The following is a 14,428-nucleotide window of genomic DNA, read 5'->3' as shown; positions in this document are numbered from 1 at the left end:
TGGTCTATAGGAGTTATTCCAGGGTCTCATTCTTGCAAAGGAAGATTACTATAATAAAAAAAAAAAAGGTTGTTTCTCCCGTTATCTGAGGTTATGCAGCCCGCAGGTGATGTGCTATGAAAAATCCAAACTAAACCATAACAGAAGATATCAAATTCATTCTGTCCTTCCTTGCATATATTGCATCTCAATTTTCATTCTACAGTATTGTCACACACTGAGTGTATAGCAAAACTGGGAGAGTCTGAAGATGGATTAAACAATTATGCTTCTACAAAGGCATTTAAAAAATGCTAAATTAGCCTCTGTAAGACAGAGAGTGTCTGGCAGCAGAGAGCGTCTGAAAAAAAACAGATAAACAGAAGTTTTGAGTGGGCTCCAGCTCTCCACACCCCATCCTTGCTTTGAAGAATTACTTCCTACAGATCTAGATTACCATATCCCCCTTACAGTCTGATTTGCTGTACTCCATCCAAAGCAATTCCTGATTTAAGTAACATTGCCTTACTTTTGCTATGAGCTGCATGACAGGTAGACACAATAGTATTTAGTAAGCATTTAAAGCTTAATTTCCCTCTCCCCCAACTTTCTAAAAAATAAAAAAAAAACCCAAACCAAACAGATATTGTTAAAAAAAAAATCTTAGCTCTGTTCTCCCTTTTCCTTGCTTTAAAGAAGTTTCTTAGCATATTAGAGTTGTAAAATAAGTTTGTCTCATATTATCATTTCTTCCTCTTATAAAGACTAATGCACAGTTTGTTTATCACAGTTGGCTTCAAAAGACAGACTGTGGTCTTGATGTTTTACCTCACTATGGAATACTGTGAATGTGTTCAGCTTGTAATGGTAATTTTGCAGAAGTAATGTTCATAAAGCAAATGCTTCTCCTTTTTTCCTGTATTTATGAGACAACAAATCTCACAAAAAGCAGAATTATTTCTAAGATGAAGACAGGGCACAGTACAAGGTATTAACTCATAAATACAAATGCCAGCCCCTGATGCAAACAACACTTCTTCCAGTTTCTGTAGGAGTGATTAACATCACTACAAATGCATGAGGGAGACCTTTTGAAAACTGAAAGGACTGTGGTTATCACAGCTCACCATGCTGCCAATTCAGTAACAATCACTGCAACATCCTGACTTACCACATCTGCAGCATGGATTACATTTATGGAATGCTTTCATTTATTGAATCACAAATTTCTTCTCATGAAACAAGCAATAAGATTCCTTTCAAGACATCAGCATAAACACACAACTCAACAATTTGAGAAGCTTGCAAACATTTTCAAAGCCAAGTCAAAAACTCCTCACCATTTAGGAGTTTCCCTAAAACACATAACAAAGAGCTACTACTCCTTATATTCATAGAATGTGTCAGGTATGGGATGAAAAAAAAATCAAAACATCACAGCAAACCGAATTTAAGTAGGAAATTGAGAATTCTATTTTACTTTTTATGCTTTCGTCAACTTCAAGCTTAATTATCTTCCTCCGGTTTTGTGTTCGGAAATGTGCTTTTCATTTTTGTTGGTCTCTTAGACTGAATCCAAATGGTTCTTATTTAGTTTTTATTACAGCCCACTGCAGTTTTACTACTTCAGTGTGGTATGACAAGAGTCATATTTTTTTTAGTATTAGAATACGCATTTTGATGTAGAACACCTCATACTTATTCCTCTAAAGTAACATTTCTCTCTACCAGAAAGTAAATTATAAAAATCTCACACTTTTTGTTTCCAGTTTATTCCAGGAACACTGTGCAACTATTGAAATGCTGGTGAACTATCAGAGGCTGATGATTATGAAAATGTCATTAGCCTCACTGTGCAGTAGTAATAATGCTAACCACAAAGAGTTATGAATGTAAAAGGCAAAAACCAGACTACTGCTAAGAATTACTATGAACGATTTCACTTCTTTGAAAGACAAATGACCTATTGTGTTTGTAATTTACTCTGTTTATTCTCACTAAAGCAGAGACTCAAATTGCTAAGTGACTTAACTATTCACAAGCAGGAGTTGATGGTTAGTGTATACATCTCAACAGATGACCTGTTCAGATCTCAAGATTTTAGTCTACTAATTTTTTCCTCCAGTTCCTCCCATCACACAGTAAGATTAGGAATTAAGAGAGTGGAAATTTGTTGCTTAACTAAACACAAAGCTTGCTGCGTTCCCCTGGACTTCCCTGGAGGACATTTGATTGATACTAGAGGCAAGATCACAGAGCCCACAGTCCTCTTTCATAAGCACCACTAGAACTGCATACAAATCATGAAAATTGCTGTCTATTTGTCAGCTAGTGGGAAGAGTGAAAAACACATTTTAGGAGCACTTATTTCACTGGAATTTCTCCCCAGCATCACTCTTCATTATTGTCTTTCCAACTGAACACACCGAAACACTTTAAAGAATTATATTCTCAGTAGTATGGTTTTCCCTGGTGCCTATTATTAATTTCATTTGTAGTCAACACATACTTCTAATTTAGACTGGATAATGTACCTGATATTATTGTGAATTATTGCCTTAATCACAAAGCAACACATTGTACTGAGGCATACAACATTTTGGTAATAAAATCCACAGATAAGAAAGTATACAAAAAATAAATAGCATTTACAGTAAAATTCTGAGGGTAGAGACAAAAAACAAACAAAAAAACCCCCAAAAACCCACGAACCACAGAACATACCACCCTCAACAGCAGATCATGTGGAAATATAGTTAATTCAAAGATATTTTTAAACTGTATTTTGTTTGATGAAGACCGACACCTGTATTGCAAGGTCTGAAAAATCACAGAACAATTTCAGGCAAAGTATTGCATTACTTACACTGTTTTCAAGTGATTTTCTTTGCAAGTAAGGCTGGATCCACAGAGTTAAATAGGTAATGCACTTCTTTTGATTTTTATCTAGAAGTCCACTCCTGCAAATCACCCTGCACCCATTCATCCAGTGGATATTTTAAAAGTGTAATAGCCGTAAGCCCATCAAGAAGAGAAAGTGACCCAGTCTCATTACAAGAAAAGCTACCAGAGGGACAGAGAAAGGTAGATCAGTCCCACATAATCACTGCACCAATCACAAATGCGTTCCAGGTCTTCACCACTCCCATATAACCACCTCTGTAAACTGGAGCAACTTCAGCAGAACAACTTCACTCAATCATAGAATCAGCTGGGTTGGAAAGGACCTCTGAGAACATCAAGCCCAACCCTTGACCCAATCTCGTCATGGTTCCCAGACCATGCACTGAGGCCACATCCAGTCTCATCTTAAAAACCTCCAGGGACAGAGAATCCACCACTTCCCTGGGCAGCCCAATCCAATGGCTGATCATCCTCTCTGTAAAGAATTTCTTCCTAATATCCAACCTAAACCTCCCCTGGCAGAGCTTAAGACTGAGCCCTCTTGTCTTACTGATAGCTGCCTGGAATATACTCACCCCTACCTGGCCTAGTTCCACAGATGACTTTCGTTATTGAAGTGGGCTTTCTAGGATTCAGATTTAAACTAGAGCACCAAGAATCTTTGTTTGGAGTTCACGTGATTTTCCTCACACTTACTGGCAGCTTTGTCATAGCTATTCATAGCTAGGTGGAAGAAGCAGACAAGTCAAGAGTTTGAGAGTCTCCACGTCATCTGCTTTTTTACAGAGATTTAGCCTTTTATATGCTTCATAACCAGAGTTAGGAAAGCAGTTTCAGGGTAAGATGGTTGACATTCCACTGATTCAAACACACCATACTCCCTTTACAATGGATGTATTTGTAAATTACATCTTCCATTACCCAGTTTAAATGCTGAAATTATATGGAAACAAACATCTGATCTTCTAGCTACAAGCATTTACAAATGGCAAAACAGCATCAAATCATACAACATAAACAAAGCATTAGAAAAATATCATGCCGTTGTTGCTCATCTGAAAGAGAAATTTACCCAAAAGTTGAAGGTGCCATTTCAAAATTTCAAAGGCAGGCAAGTTGAATACTTGTTCTTTAGTAGATTTAAGTGATATGGGCAATTTTCAGAGTGCAGTAAATGAAAACTATATTAATTTTGCCTAGATGCAATTATATAACAAGGTTTTATTTTTACACTCTATTTTGACTTCAGAGGATGAGCACCTCATCAAGTCTGTGGTAGCAATTCCTCTCACACTCTGTAATGTAAGGCTACTGGACAAAGTCTCCCATTTAGAAAAGAAAGCATTAATCACTCTTATTTTAAACCTCAGACTACTTTGCTTCTAGTTATCAGCATTAAATGTACTCCACCCACGTGCCCTGCAAGCCAAATGTTGTGAAACAGCCATTACAAAGAATGAAATTAAAAGCTAGAGCCATCTTAGAAATGAAAGTCAAATTATATATGCATGCTATTGGTTTTTAGTAAAGCTGTGCAAATGGGAAAGAAGTTGGTCATGAATATTTATTCCAATTACATCACAAGCTTAAATGTTGCTGTAGTTAAAACTTTCTCATGCCTGCTTTCCACTACATTACCATTTATGAGCTTTACTATTCATACTAAAACAACAAAAACAAAGGTCCAATAACAGGAATCCCACAAATACCATCATAAAGAAGTCAGGACAGAAGTTCATTTGCAGCCCTAACAACAGGATTCGTGCTCAGGAAACTACTTAGCTTTACCAGGCACCCAGCATGGAGCAGAAACACCACTGCAAGTTTTGTTGCTAGCATGAAGGTGATCAACACAAAGACACCCTACAGACAAGGAATAATTAATAAAAATATATACAGAATATAGCTTAAAAAAACAGATCTGAATTGCAGCTTGAGACTGGTTTCTGAGAACAGGAAACACAGACAAGTGTTACCTTATTGTCACCCTTTATTATTGTGCTACTGGAGATAAAACCACATATTAAAATTATACTTCATGTGCTAATTTAAGCTAATTTTAGGATGATGCTACTACCCACTTATGTCAAGCCATCTTCAAAAGTTATCCATTTACACTTCAATTTGTTCATTAGAAGGTTCATTAGGTCAAAATATATTGCAGCATGTTCATTTTGCACAATTTGAATTGACAAAATCTATGTGGCAAATTAGCATATCTATATCGCTACAGTGTGGGTATAAATGCCACATAAACAAGTTTAAGTGTAAATGGATAACTTTTGAAGATGGTTTGACATAAGTGGGTAGTATCATCATCCTAAAATGCCCATTTGCCAATAGCATGCTTCCTGTCTGGCCTACTGGTTATGGGGAGGAAAAAAAAAGAAAAAAAAAGCAACCAAAATCAATCAAAACCACCCACCCACACAATAAGATTTTTGTAAGTTGTTCTAATGCTATAGAATCTAATATGATTACTTTATTGCTTTTTTGAAATGGCTTTTTCATTTGAAAATCTGCAGATTAAACTATCACTTACGCAAAAAAAATTAATAATATTTTCTCTAAAGAAACTGTCTATTACTATAGGTCCAAAGACAGACCTAGACAGTTAAATTGATATGCTCTGCATTTTTCAAACATATTCCATAGAAATATCACAGTTGTTATACCTAATATCACTACTTTAGATGCCAGAACAGAACATGGTTTGTCCATCATCATCATCATCATGGCCGGGCTTCGCGAACGAAGATTTGGGAAGGGCTCTACCCACGTTTCTTGCAAGCGCGTTGGTGGCTAAAAAGGCCAATACGAGAAAGGCAAGTCCGGTTGCAAAAGGCACAGCAGAAAGACTCCTTAGGTGGTATATTCTGCAAGGCTCGATTCTTTCTGCGTTGTCTTTTCTCCTCAAGGGTGATCCTGGTGCTTTCTCAAAAGCATCAGCAGCGTTACAGATGGTGTGTCTCCAGAGCTCCCGATTGGAGGCCAGAGTAGACCAGTTATGGTGATCAATATGCCCAAGGCTGAGTTGTTGCTTCAGGGACTCCTTGTATCTTCTCTTCGGGGCTCCTCTCTTGCGGCAGCCGGTGGCAAGTTCACCATAAAGCAGGATCTTAGGGAGGCAGTGGTTGGTCCTTCATCCTGGAGACGTGCCCTGCCCAGCGCAGCTGTGTTCTCAGTAGCATGGCCTCAATACTTGTGACTGCTGCTTGTTCTAGAACAGATGTATTGGTCACATAATCTGACCAGTGGATGTTTAGGATTGTGCGGAGACAGCGTTGATGGAAGTGTTCTAGAAGACGCAGGTGGTGGCGGTAGATGACCCATGATTCAGATCCATATAAGAGAATAGACAGCACTATGGCTCTGTAAACACTGATCTTGGTACTTTTCTTCAAGTGTTTATTTCGCCAAACTCTTTTATGAAGCTTTCCAAAAGCACTATATGCCTTTGCTAACCTGTTGTCTATCTCTCCGTCAATCTCACCATCCGAGGAGATGAGGCTGCCCAGGTAATTAAACTGCTGGACTGATTTGAGTTCTGATTGGCCAATGGTGATGTGGGGATGATGGGGGACTTCCTGAGGTGCCAGTTGATAGAGAACTTCTGGCTTCTTTAAGCTGACTTCCAGCCCAAAGAGTTCAGCAGTGTCTGCAAAGCAGGATGTTAAACGCTGCAGAGCTGCTTCTGTGTGGGCAACAAGGGCGGCGTCATCAGCGTAAAGCAGCTCCCGGACAAGATGGTTTAAGGTCTTGGTGTGGGCCTTCAGTTGCCTTAGGTTGAACAGGCTTCCATCAGTACGATATCGAATGTAGATACCGTCCTGATCATCGAGGTCTGCTGTGGCCCTTTGGAGCATCATGCTGAAAAAGTGGACATGGTTTGTCCACTGATAAGATATCTAACTACACCCAAGACTCCACAGTATTCCAGGCTATCAGACAGAAACACACACAAATGCTTATTGCAAAACGCCATTTAAAAAAAGCTTCCTGAAGAATTTCCCAGAGGATAAGGAAAATTTTTCTTTTTTTTTCTGAACAAGTAACACTACATACTTATCTTTTGGGGTTACACCATTGCAAACAATTAAGTTTTTAATACATTTCTAGCAGCCACATGTTTGCAAAGGCATTAGTTTCTGGAAGCAGAGGTTTATAAAAAGTTGTAAGAGGGAGACTAGAGCATTATCACTTCTTCTCACTGTCAGTTCTTAAAATCTGTCTTGCTTCTGATGACAGACAGAAGTGCAATGCATGTACATATGTTCAGATTGCTTAAGTAGTACAGCCTTCGTGGAAAAGATAGCTTTATTTGCAGTTCATTTTTTAGACACAAACAGGTGTAACGTACCAAACAGAGGTGTATTTTACTTGGTGGCTCAAAGACGGATCAATACGGAGAAAATATAACTACATATGTTGGTATTTTAAAAAGAAAAACAAAACCCACCGTTCCCACCAGTCATCTAATGAAATCGGAGAGCTTCACTGGGTAGAGTTAGGATCAGGTACTGAAAGGTGAAGCTTCAGTAGTTGCGGACTTTTCTCTAAGTGAAAATAGTTATTCTGTGCCTCAGAGCAGCAGCCCCTCTCTAACGGCATTTTATGTACAGAAACTCTCACTTACTTTTCAGGACAATTTGGAAAAGCATGACCACATGGACAAGCTCTAACTCCACTCTATAAATGTACATTGTTATGGGTTCTGTAACCACTGTCCTTATTAAAGAACCCAGAAAAGTAAAATAGAGAACTGATACATCAGTTTGCTCTGAATCAGATCCCCCTGAATAAAAGCTTCTTTAAACCTGAAGGCAGTAGCTCTAATTTCAAGGGGTGAAGGCAGGCTATGAAGCCCCAGGAGGATCAAAGTATCTTTTCTTATGTCACACAGGTGCAGGAACCCTGGCATCACTTGAACAACTGCAATGAACCTTCCTGTGTCTTTAGGGCATCTAGCAACATTTCCCTACCCTTGCATTTTCAGAGGCTACAGTCATGAGGACAAACCTAATGAAGTGCCAGTATGCTCCAAAGGCACAAGATTAACTTCCACTGAGAGGAGATAGAGCCTGAGTATGGCTAAGAGGGACCATGCACTTTCCTTACCATCTCATATAACATCTCAGAAGACTAGCTGTAATTTGGATTCACAAAGAAGCATCAAAGCAGACCACACAGCTGTAAAACACTCAGAATACTTTCTTTCAGGCTGGGGGATGCTGGGAGGAGAGCAAGATGTTTGAAGACTTTATCACTGCAGTGGAACAGATAATTAGGCAATTAAAACTGTGAAAAGTGGACAAATTACCAGTTCCAGATGAATTGGGTTGCAGAATAGAAGTGGGAGAAGCAAGAAAACAGAAATGAGTGCCTTTGGCAAGCATCTTAATAGCATAACTAAAAGAGGGACAGTTTGGGAACAAAGGTGAAAGGGTAGTTAATTTGCAAAAGCTTATCTGCTCTCGCAAAGGAACATTTTGAAGTAGTTGGTCCCTAAAATCATCTTGCTTTTCTCATGTTGATAACTGGAACACATAACTAGAAATCCAAGAGGTCTTATTTCTGCTTCATTTTTGGTAACTCAGCAAGGCCCTCCTATACTAAGTTTTTAATGGTATTAGCAATACCTTCATACCCACACAGGCTCCTTGTTTAATCATTCTGCTCAATAGGAAACTCTCCACAAACTCATTCTTGCCACCCTTTTTGGCTTCCAGGCCATGGAAGATGCACCACCATTTCACATACCACAATAAAGGTAATGTGAAAGAAAACCCAAACTTCCCACAAAACCTTCCCAAAGGCAATTTTGTTGAAGGTGCTGCTGCTCACACACTGTCCATTGCCACAGTAACTCACTTCTAGAAGCCTATTCTACACTCTTTGCTGGAGGTGCTGGACCCCCACCCAAGCTAAGAAGGAGAATAAGGGGTTATTCGGCTCATCCAGTGTAAGGGGGCATGTTTTCTTCAAAGCATACATCTCACTATGCCTTCACTATGGAGGAGGCCTTCTCTTACACAGACGCAGAGACCTCTGCTCTGGTACTAAGATTTTCCAAGTAAGAATGTACTAAGAAGCTGGCAAAATTTGCTAGCCCAGCTCTGCAGAAGTACCAGCTATGAAATTCTTGATTCACAGCCTCATAGACTTGCTGCAGGTATAAATCAGGACATACCATCCAGGCTGATGGCCATACAGTGGTATCAGGTGTGCCTATTCCCTTACTGCCCACTGCAGGGAGAGGTTGCAGTCTCCTCACATGTTGTTGCAAAAGGAAAGACTTAATGGCTGCAACTCAGTCTCATTTTACTATTGTAAATAACCAAGGGGAAAGAAAAAAAGCTATTATTAAGACAAGCAGAAACTATAGAGTACAACTAAGAATTGCAACTCATTGAACTGTGGAATATCTCCCACTGTAAAAACCTTCAGAATGACAGAAGCATAAGAGGAGAGTAAAATTTGTGCCTAATAAATACTTTTCCTTGTAAAAGATATTTAAAATAAAAATAAAAAAACCCACATTAAATAGTAAGAAAGAAATGAGGCAGGAATGTGATGAAAAACACGGGTGATAATTCTTGAATATGCAAAACCATGCAGAAGTTTTAATAAAAGGAGTACTAAACAATAAGCTCTGGGAGAAATGTACAAAGGTCAATGCCTTTTTTTTTTAATTCAACACTCCTGAGCAAAACTTTTTCTAATAATTTTCTTTCTAGTTATGAGTTTCATAGGTAATCATATGGAAACATTTATTCTTATTATATCAGGTCTTTGATGTCTATGCAACAAACTAATTCATATGGTTTATTCCTTCCTGAATTCCAGTTCAAAACACAAGCAGCTGAATGGGAAAGAAAGAAGTTTATCAGAGTTTTAAATTCTTTCTTAATTCTTTGGCTCCCTAGGTTTCATAGGAAGCCACTCTTATCTCATCCAAACAGCTTGAAATGAGACATTGCCATGGGAAACAAATTGGTAAAACTGTACAATACCATTGCATCAGCTACAAAGACAACGATAGTGCAATGCTGGCACAGTTCAGAAGGAGGGGTGGGGGAAGCAGATCTTGGACATTTTATACTCTAAATTTTAACTCTTCATATAGTGCTATCCTGTCAGACTCGCATGCTCATCTATCCCATTGCCAAAGCAAAGGCAACTCTGACAGTCTCATTTTATTATTTCATTTACTATGTCAGGCAAACCAAGGGTTGCTCAAAAGCTCCCCATTAGATGAACTGCTCTAAATGAGTATGTGGGGAAACACCACCAGATCAGAAATTTCCTCTTGTCTTCGGTGGAGTTCAAACAAACAACACAAAATTTATCATTGATGACTTGTGAACATAGTAGCATACACACTGTATTCCATTATCTCCTGAAAAAAGCACAAACAAAGTACACCAAGTTCACCATACTGACATGCTGTAGAAGAAAATGTCTTACAGACAGCATCCTATCACTTTTTCTTGTGTTCATGACAATAAGTAATTTATTTTTCTCTCTTGTTTCTAATATTAAGAGAGACATCCTGGTATTAATCATGATTATAACCAACATCTGACAGCTCCTTTCTAAAACAGACTTTTATAAGTTTTTCATCTTTCCTCTGCTGGTGTTTGACAGCCTATGGATTACATGGAGTAAAGTGGAAGAAGAAGAAGAATTAAACACACAAAGATGTAATTTTAAACCAATCTTGATTTTAAAAGCAACCGACCTGTCCAGTATTCTTAACGTGAAACAGACATTTTCTGGTGCAGATTTCTTTTGCAAGCCAGTAAGGTTAATATGAGAAAGCTGTCTAAGAACTACATTTCTTTTCTAGAGAGACAGATTGAATAAATTTCCCAAGTTTCTGCTAAAGTAAGCTGCACTTAAAAGTCCTTGGCATCTTTACATTTGCTATTTTAAAAATCACCTCAGCCTACTTTATTTTATCCTAAGAAACAATTTAAACATTAAAGTCAATGCTAGAGCATATGTGCTCCAGACAGCCAACACAGCCACACATATCCAAGAATTCTAAACTTATCTGAAATTTAAGTGCTTCTTTTTTCGCTCCTTGACTATGAACACATTAAAAAGAGCTTCAGACTGTGCATTTTAAAAAAAAATGCATCATAACAGACATTCTTCAGCCTTATACAAATATCTCTGCTAATAATTTAGCCTGAACTCAACTATTAATTCTCAAAACCACACCCCCTCCAATCAAGCACATAGAGCTTGGAGAAGTCTGACCCTCATCTAAGAACTGACCACATTTCAACAGGCAAGCAGCATTCAAGCATAATATTATTTACTATTGTCAGGAGTTCCTAAACAAATCATCAATACTCACATAATTAACTGCCAGAGGTGTGCTGAGAAGTATCATGGTGAAAGGAATGACCAACAAAAGTAACATAACTTACCTTAACACCAACACAGGAACTACTAGGTGTACAAAGCAGAATAGAGGGTTTATTTTGTTTGTTGTTTGATTTTAGTAAAGAGAACAGCATAAATAATTTTGTTACTCTTCCACCTGCACGTGGAAAGGTACACAGGGTGTGACAAGCAAAACTTAGATAAACAAAAGATACTCAAATGTATGCAGTAAGTAGCGACCCGGATTTTGAACCGAGGTACACACATGCTTCAAACAAGCAGAGACACTAAAGTAGAAAATGACACAGAGAGGTACCTATTACTGACAATTACGAAGACTTTGAATTTTTTAAGCTGCACATCAACTGCTTTCAGAAACACGCTTCTGAACACATTGAAATAGCTTGCTACAGTTGTGAAGCACAGCAGATTGACAAATACAGGTTACAAACTACACAAGTTAGAAACAATTACATAAGGCTTTACAGCACAGCTCCAATCTTCACTGCACACAGCAACTTCTTTCAGAGCAGCCAATTTCCAGAATTAAACCAGAACACCTCTGAAGAGACAATAAATCCTATCAGAAGCCTTCTTAAAGCCTAGAAAACTCCCCCCACAAAGCTAACAGCAAACAGAAGTAACAAAAGAACAGTATGAACTAAAATGTTTTCCCTTACCTTTGCTGAGAGTGCCTGTGATGAGCTTAAAAATAGTCTGGGCAAATTTGACAATCCCATGCTTGCATCTCTTTGAACATCCACTCATGGTTCAGACGGGTAGAAAAACTCTTCTTTCTTTCAAAGTCCAAAAATAGCAACAACAACAACAACAATAAAAAAATAAAAAAGAGACGTCTTTACAAAGTTAAGATGACAGGTTGTGCAATGCACAGAATTCTGCCCTCGTGCACCAAGCCTCAGGCTCTGTACCGAGGTTTGCCACTCTGAAGCTTATAGGATGGATTGCAATGGAGCAATGCACATCCCCTTTTAAAGGTACAGCTCTCCCTATCAGCCTCTCGGCCGGGACTGCACACACCTGCCGCGATGACCTGATAGAAGCTGCTAAGCACAAAAACACCTAAACCAGTCAGGGGGCGTGGAAGGTTTGTCTCACCAGGCTGTGCCCCGTTTCAGGGCTGCCACGCTGGACACTGGGAATGCAGCAAGGAATGCTAGAGTCACCGGCTGCTGACTGCTGCAAACAAAAGAAGCTACTGTTTGGAGATCGTTTTCTTGGTGCTGTTTTCCAGCTGATTTCAATTACGTTGTCGATTTTACTCTCTTCAGGCAGAGGAAACCTCGAAAATAACACTTTTTTTTTCATTCTACCAACACTGTAGTCACATTTTGCATGCAGAAGGCTGCAGAGCATTCCTTTGCAAAACCTTCTGGAAGTAGAAAAAAAAGCTGCACCTAGAAAAAAAAAATCTCTTTAATTTTACTAGCTTAGATGCTGCTCAGATAGCGATTTGCTCAGCACTCAGCCTTCCGGAGCCGGCTGGGCTCAGGCTCACCCCTCTGCAGCACCACATTTCACTTTTCGCCCGCTGCCTCAGTCGTGCTGGTCCGGTGCTCACAAGGCTCCCTGTACTGCACAGGGAGTTATCCCCTAGCAACAGCCGCAGCTCTGGCTTCTCCAGTTCAGTCAAGTTATTGCTGCGTGCCTGGAATACTCTGAATAAAAAGACTTGATGCGTCCAGCAACGAAGCGGAGATACCTCAGACCCCACCTGAGCGCTGGGCAGACTCAAGCATCTTTGGTTTAATTCATGCTGACCTCATCTCAGATGTTCTTAAACAATCCTCCAAATGCAGTTTGCTTGTCCCGGTTGCCAGGCTTACCTCAGGTTTCTGCTCACACCTAGCTGCCACCCGTTAGATTACTTCATCAGCCCCTCTCTCTAACAAAGTGCTCTGGAGCCAGCCATCACCTCCGAGACGAGCGATAGGCGCAGCAAACAGCTTTGCACTTCAGGGAACAGCGATATACCCTTCACTCAGGGGGAAATAAACGGCTTTACTGGGATAACTTACATTCCTCAGGCAAAATCCAGGGCTTTGCCAAATGGCTCACTTTGATCTGAGACAAGCGACTGTCTGTCCCTTTCGGCTGGAAGCGCCCTTCCCCCTCCTCATCTTCCCCTCACACGGGCACTTCCGCGCTGCCCCCCCCCCCCCCCCACGCCGCCTCTCAGCTTCTTCACCTCCCCCTCCTCGCGGAGCACTGTCCAGAGTGGCTTCCCGCCGCCTCATTTTACCCCAGAAAAATTGTCGCACGTAAAAAGCGACTTGAGGATAAAATGACCTCGTCAGCTCGTGCTCGTGCTGTCACCCCCGCGCTGAGCCGGCAGGCACAGGACATTTTGCTGCCGTCTCACTTCCACCCCGTCTCCTCACATTTAATTTCAGGCCTTTTCAGATGTAATAGTCCCCAGCTTTGGAAAACTTCCACAAAGCGTGAAGGGAAAACAGGTATGAGCTCATGAAGACTATTGCCCTCGGCCAGCAGAGGTGGGGGAGGCCTCTAGGGCTGCCTCCAGGCCCACACGGACATCCCCTGCGGCTGCAGCCTTTATCTTGGGGCTGTGCTCCACAGGACAAAAGTTTGCCAGCCGAGCACTCAGAATACCCTTTGAGGCACCGGTGGCGAGCACTGAGGCTACCCCTCCTCTCTGCAGGTAGGGAGAGGGGCAAGGGCCATGCTGCCTTCACATCCTCCCCACCTGGATTTCGAATACTCCAAAGTCTTGGTGTTCCTGCCACCGTCACCTCCACACAGCCCAGAGCCTCGATTATACATGACTTCTCTATTTCACAGATTATTATATTTGTGGGGGTCCTTAGCCCAATGTTATGAATGGGAAGCTGAGTCAGATTAAAAACATTCCTCAGCATTGTTAGAAACATATGGCTAAACAGGGAGTGGTGCACAAGCTCCATGTGTAAATAATATTTCTATCCCCTACACCATGAATTAACAACCGGTAAAGTAAAGAATACAGAGTGATGTGAGGATGGAGGGTGGGAATGGGCATATGGGTGTGATTTGTTGAAAGCACAGTGCTAAGTAACTCCTTAATGAAACCATCTCCAAGGCTGTCCTTTATTCTCAGAGTTCCAATTCAAAGTTGAAAATGTGATTCTTC

The 14,428-nt window shown here is 40.3% G+C and overlaps 1 protein-coding gene across 2 annotated transcripts in view; it reads right to left on the bottom strand.

Moving 5' to 3' along the window:
- Positions 1-13,185, bottom strand: part of KCNIP1 (potassium voltage-gated channel interacting protein 1) — a 443,767-nt gene extending 430,582 nt beyond the window's left edge. Inside the window, exons 1-2 of one of the 2 annotated variants that reach the window (XM_027705014.1) lie at positions 13,125-13,185; positions 11,958-12,695 (exon numbers count right to left, since the gene is read on the bottom strand). In XM_027705014.1, the coding sequence (XP_027560815.1) occupies positions 11,958-12,045 (88 nt within the window). In that variant the 5' untranslated portion in view covers positions 12,046-12,695; positions 13,125-13,185. The remainder of the gene's footprint in view (positions 1-11,957; positions 12,696-13,124) is intronic. The other variant, XM_027705015.1, reaches the window with a different exon arrangement.
- Between the last annotated feature and the right edge of the window lie 1,243 nt (positions 13,186-14,428).

The sequence above is a fragment of the Neopelma chrysocephalum genome, unplaced genomic scaffold, assembly GCF_003984885.1.
Source record: "Neopelma chrysocephalum unplaced genomic scaffold, ASM398488v2 Primary Assembly neopelma1_303, whole genome shotgun sequence".
Classification (NCBI taxonomy): Eukaryota; Metazoa; Chordata; class Aves; order Passeriformes; family Pipridae; genus Neopelma; species Neopelma chrysocephalum.
This window is presented reverse-complemented; position numbering and strand designations above follow the sequence as displayed.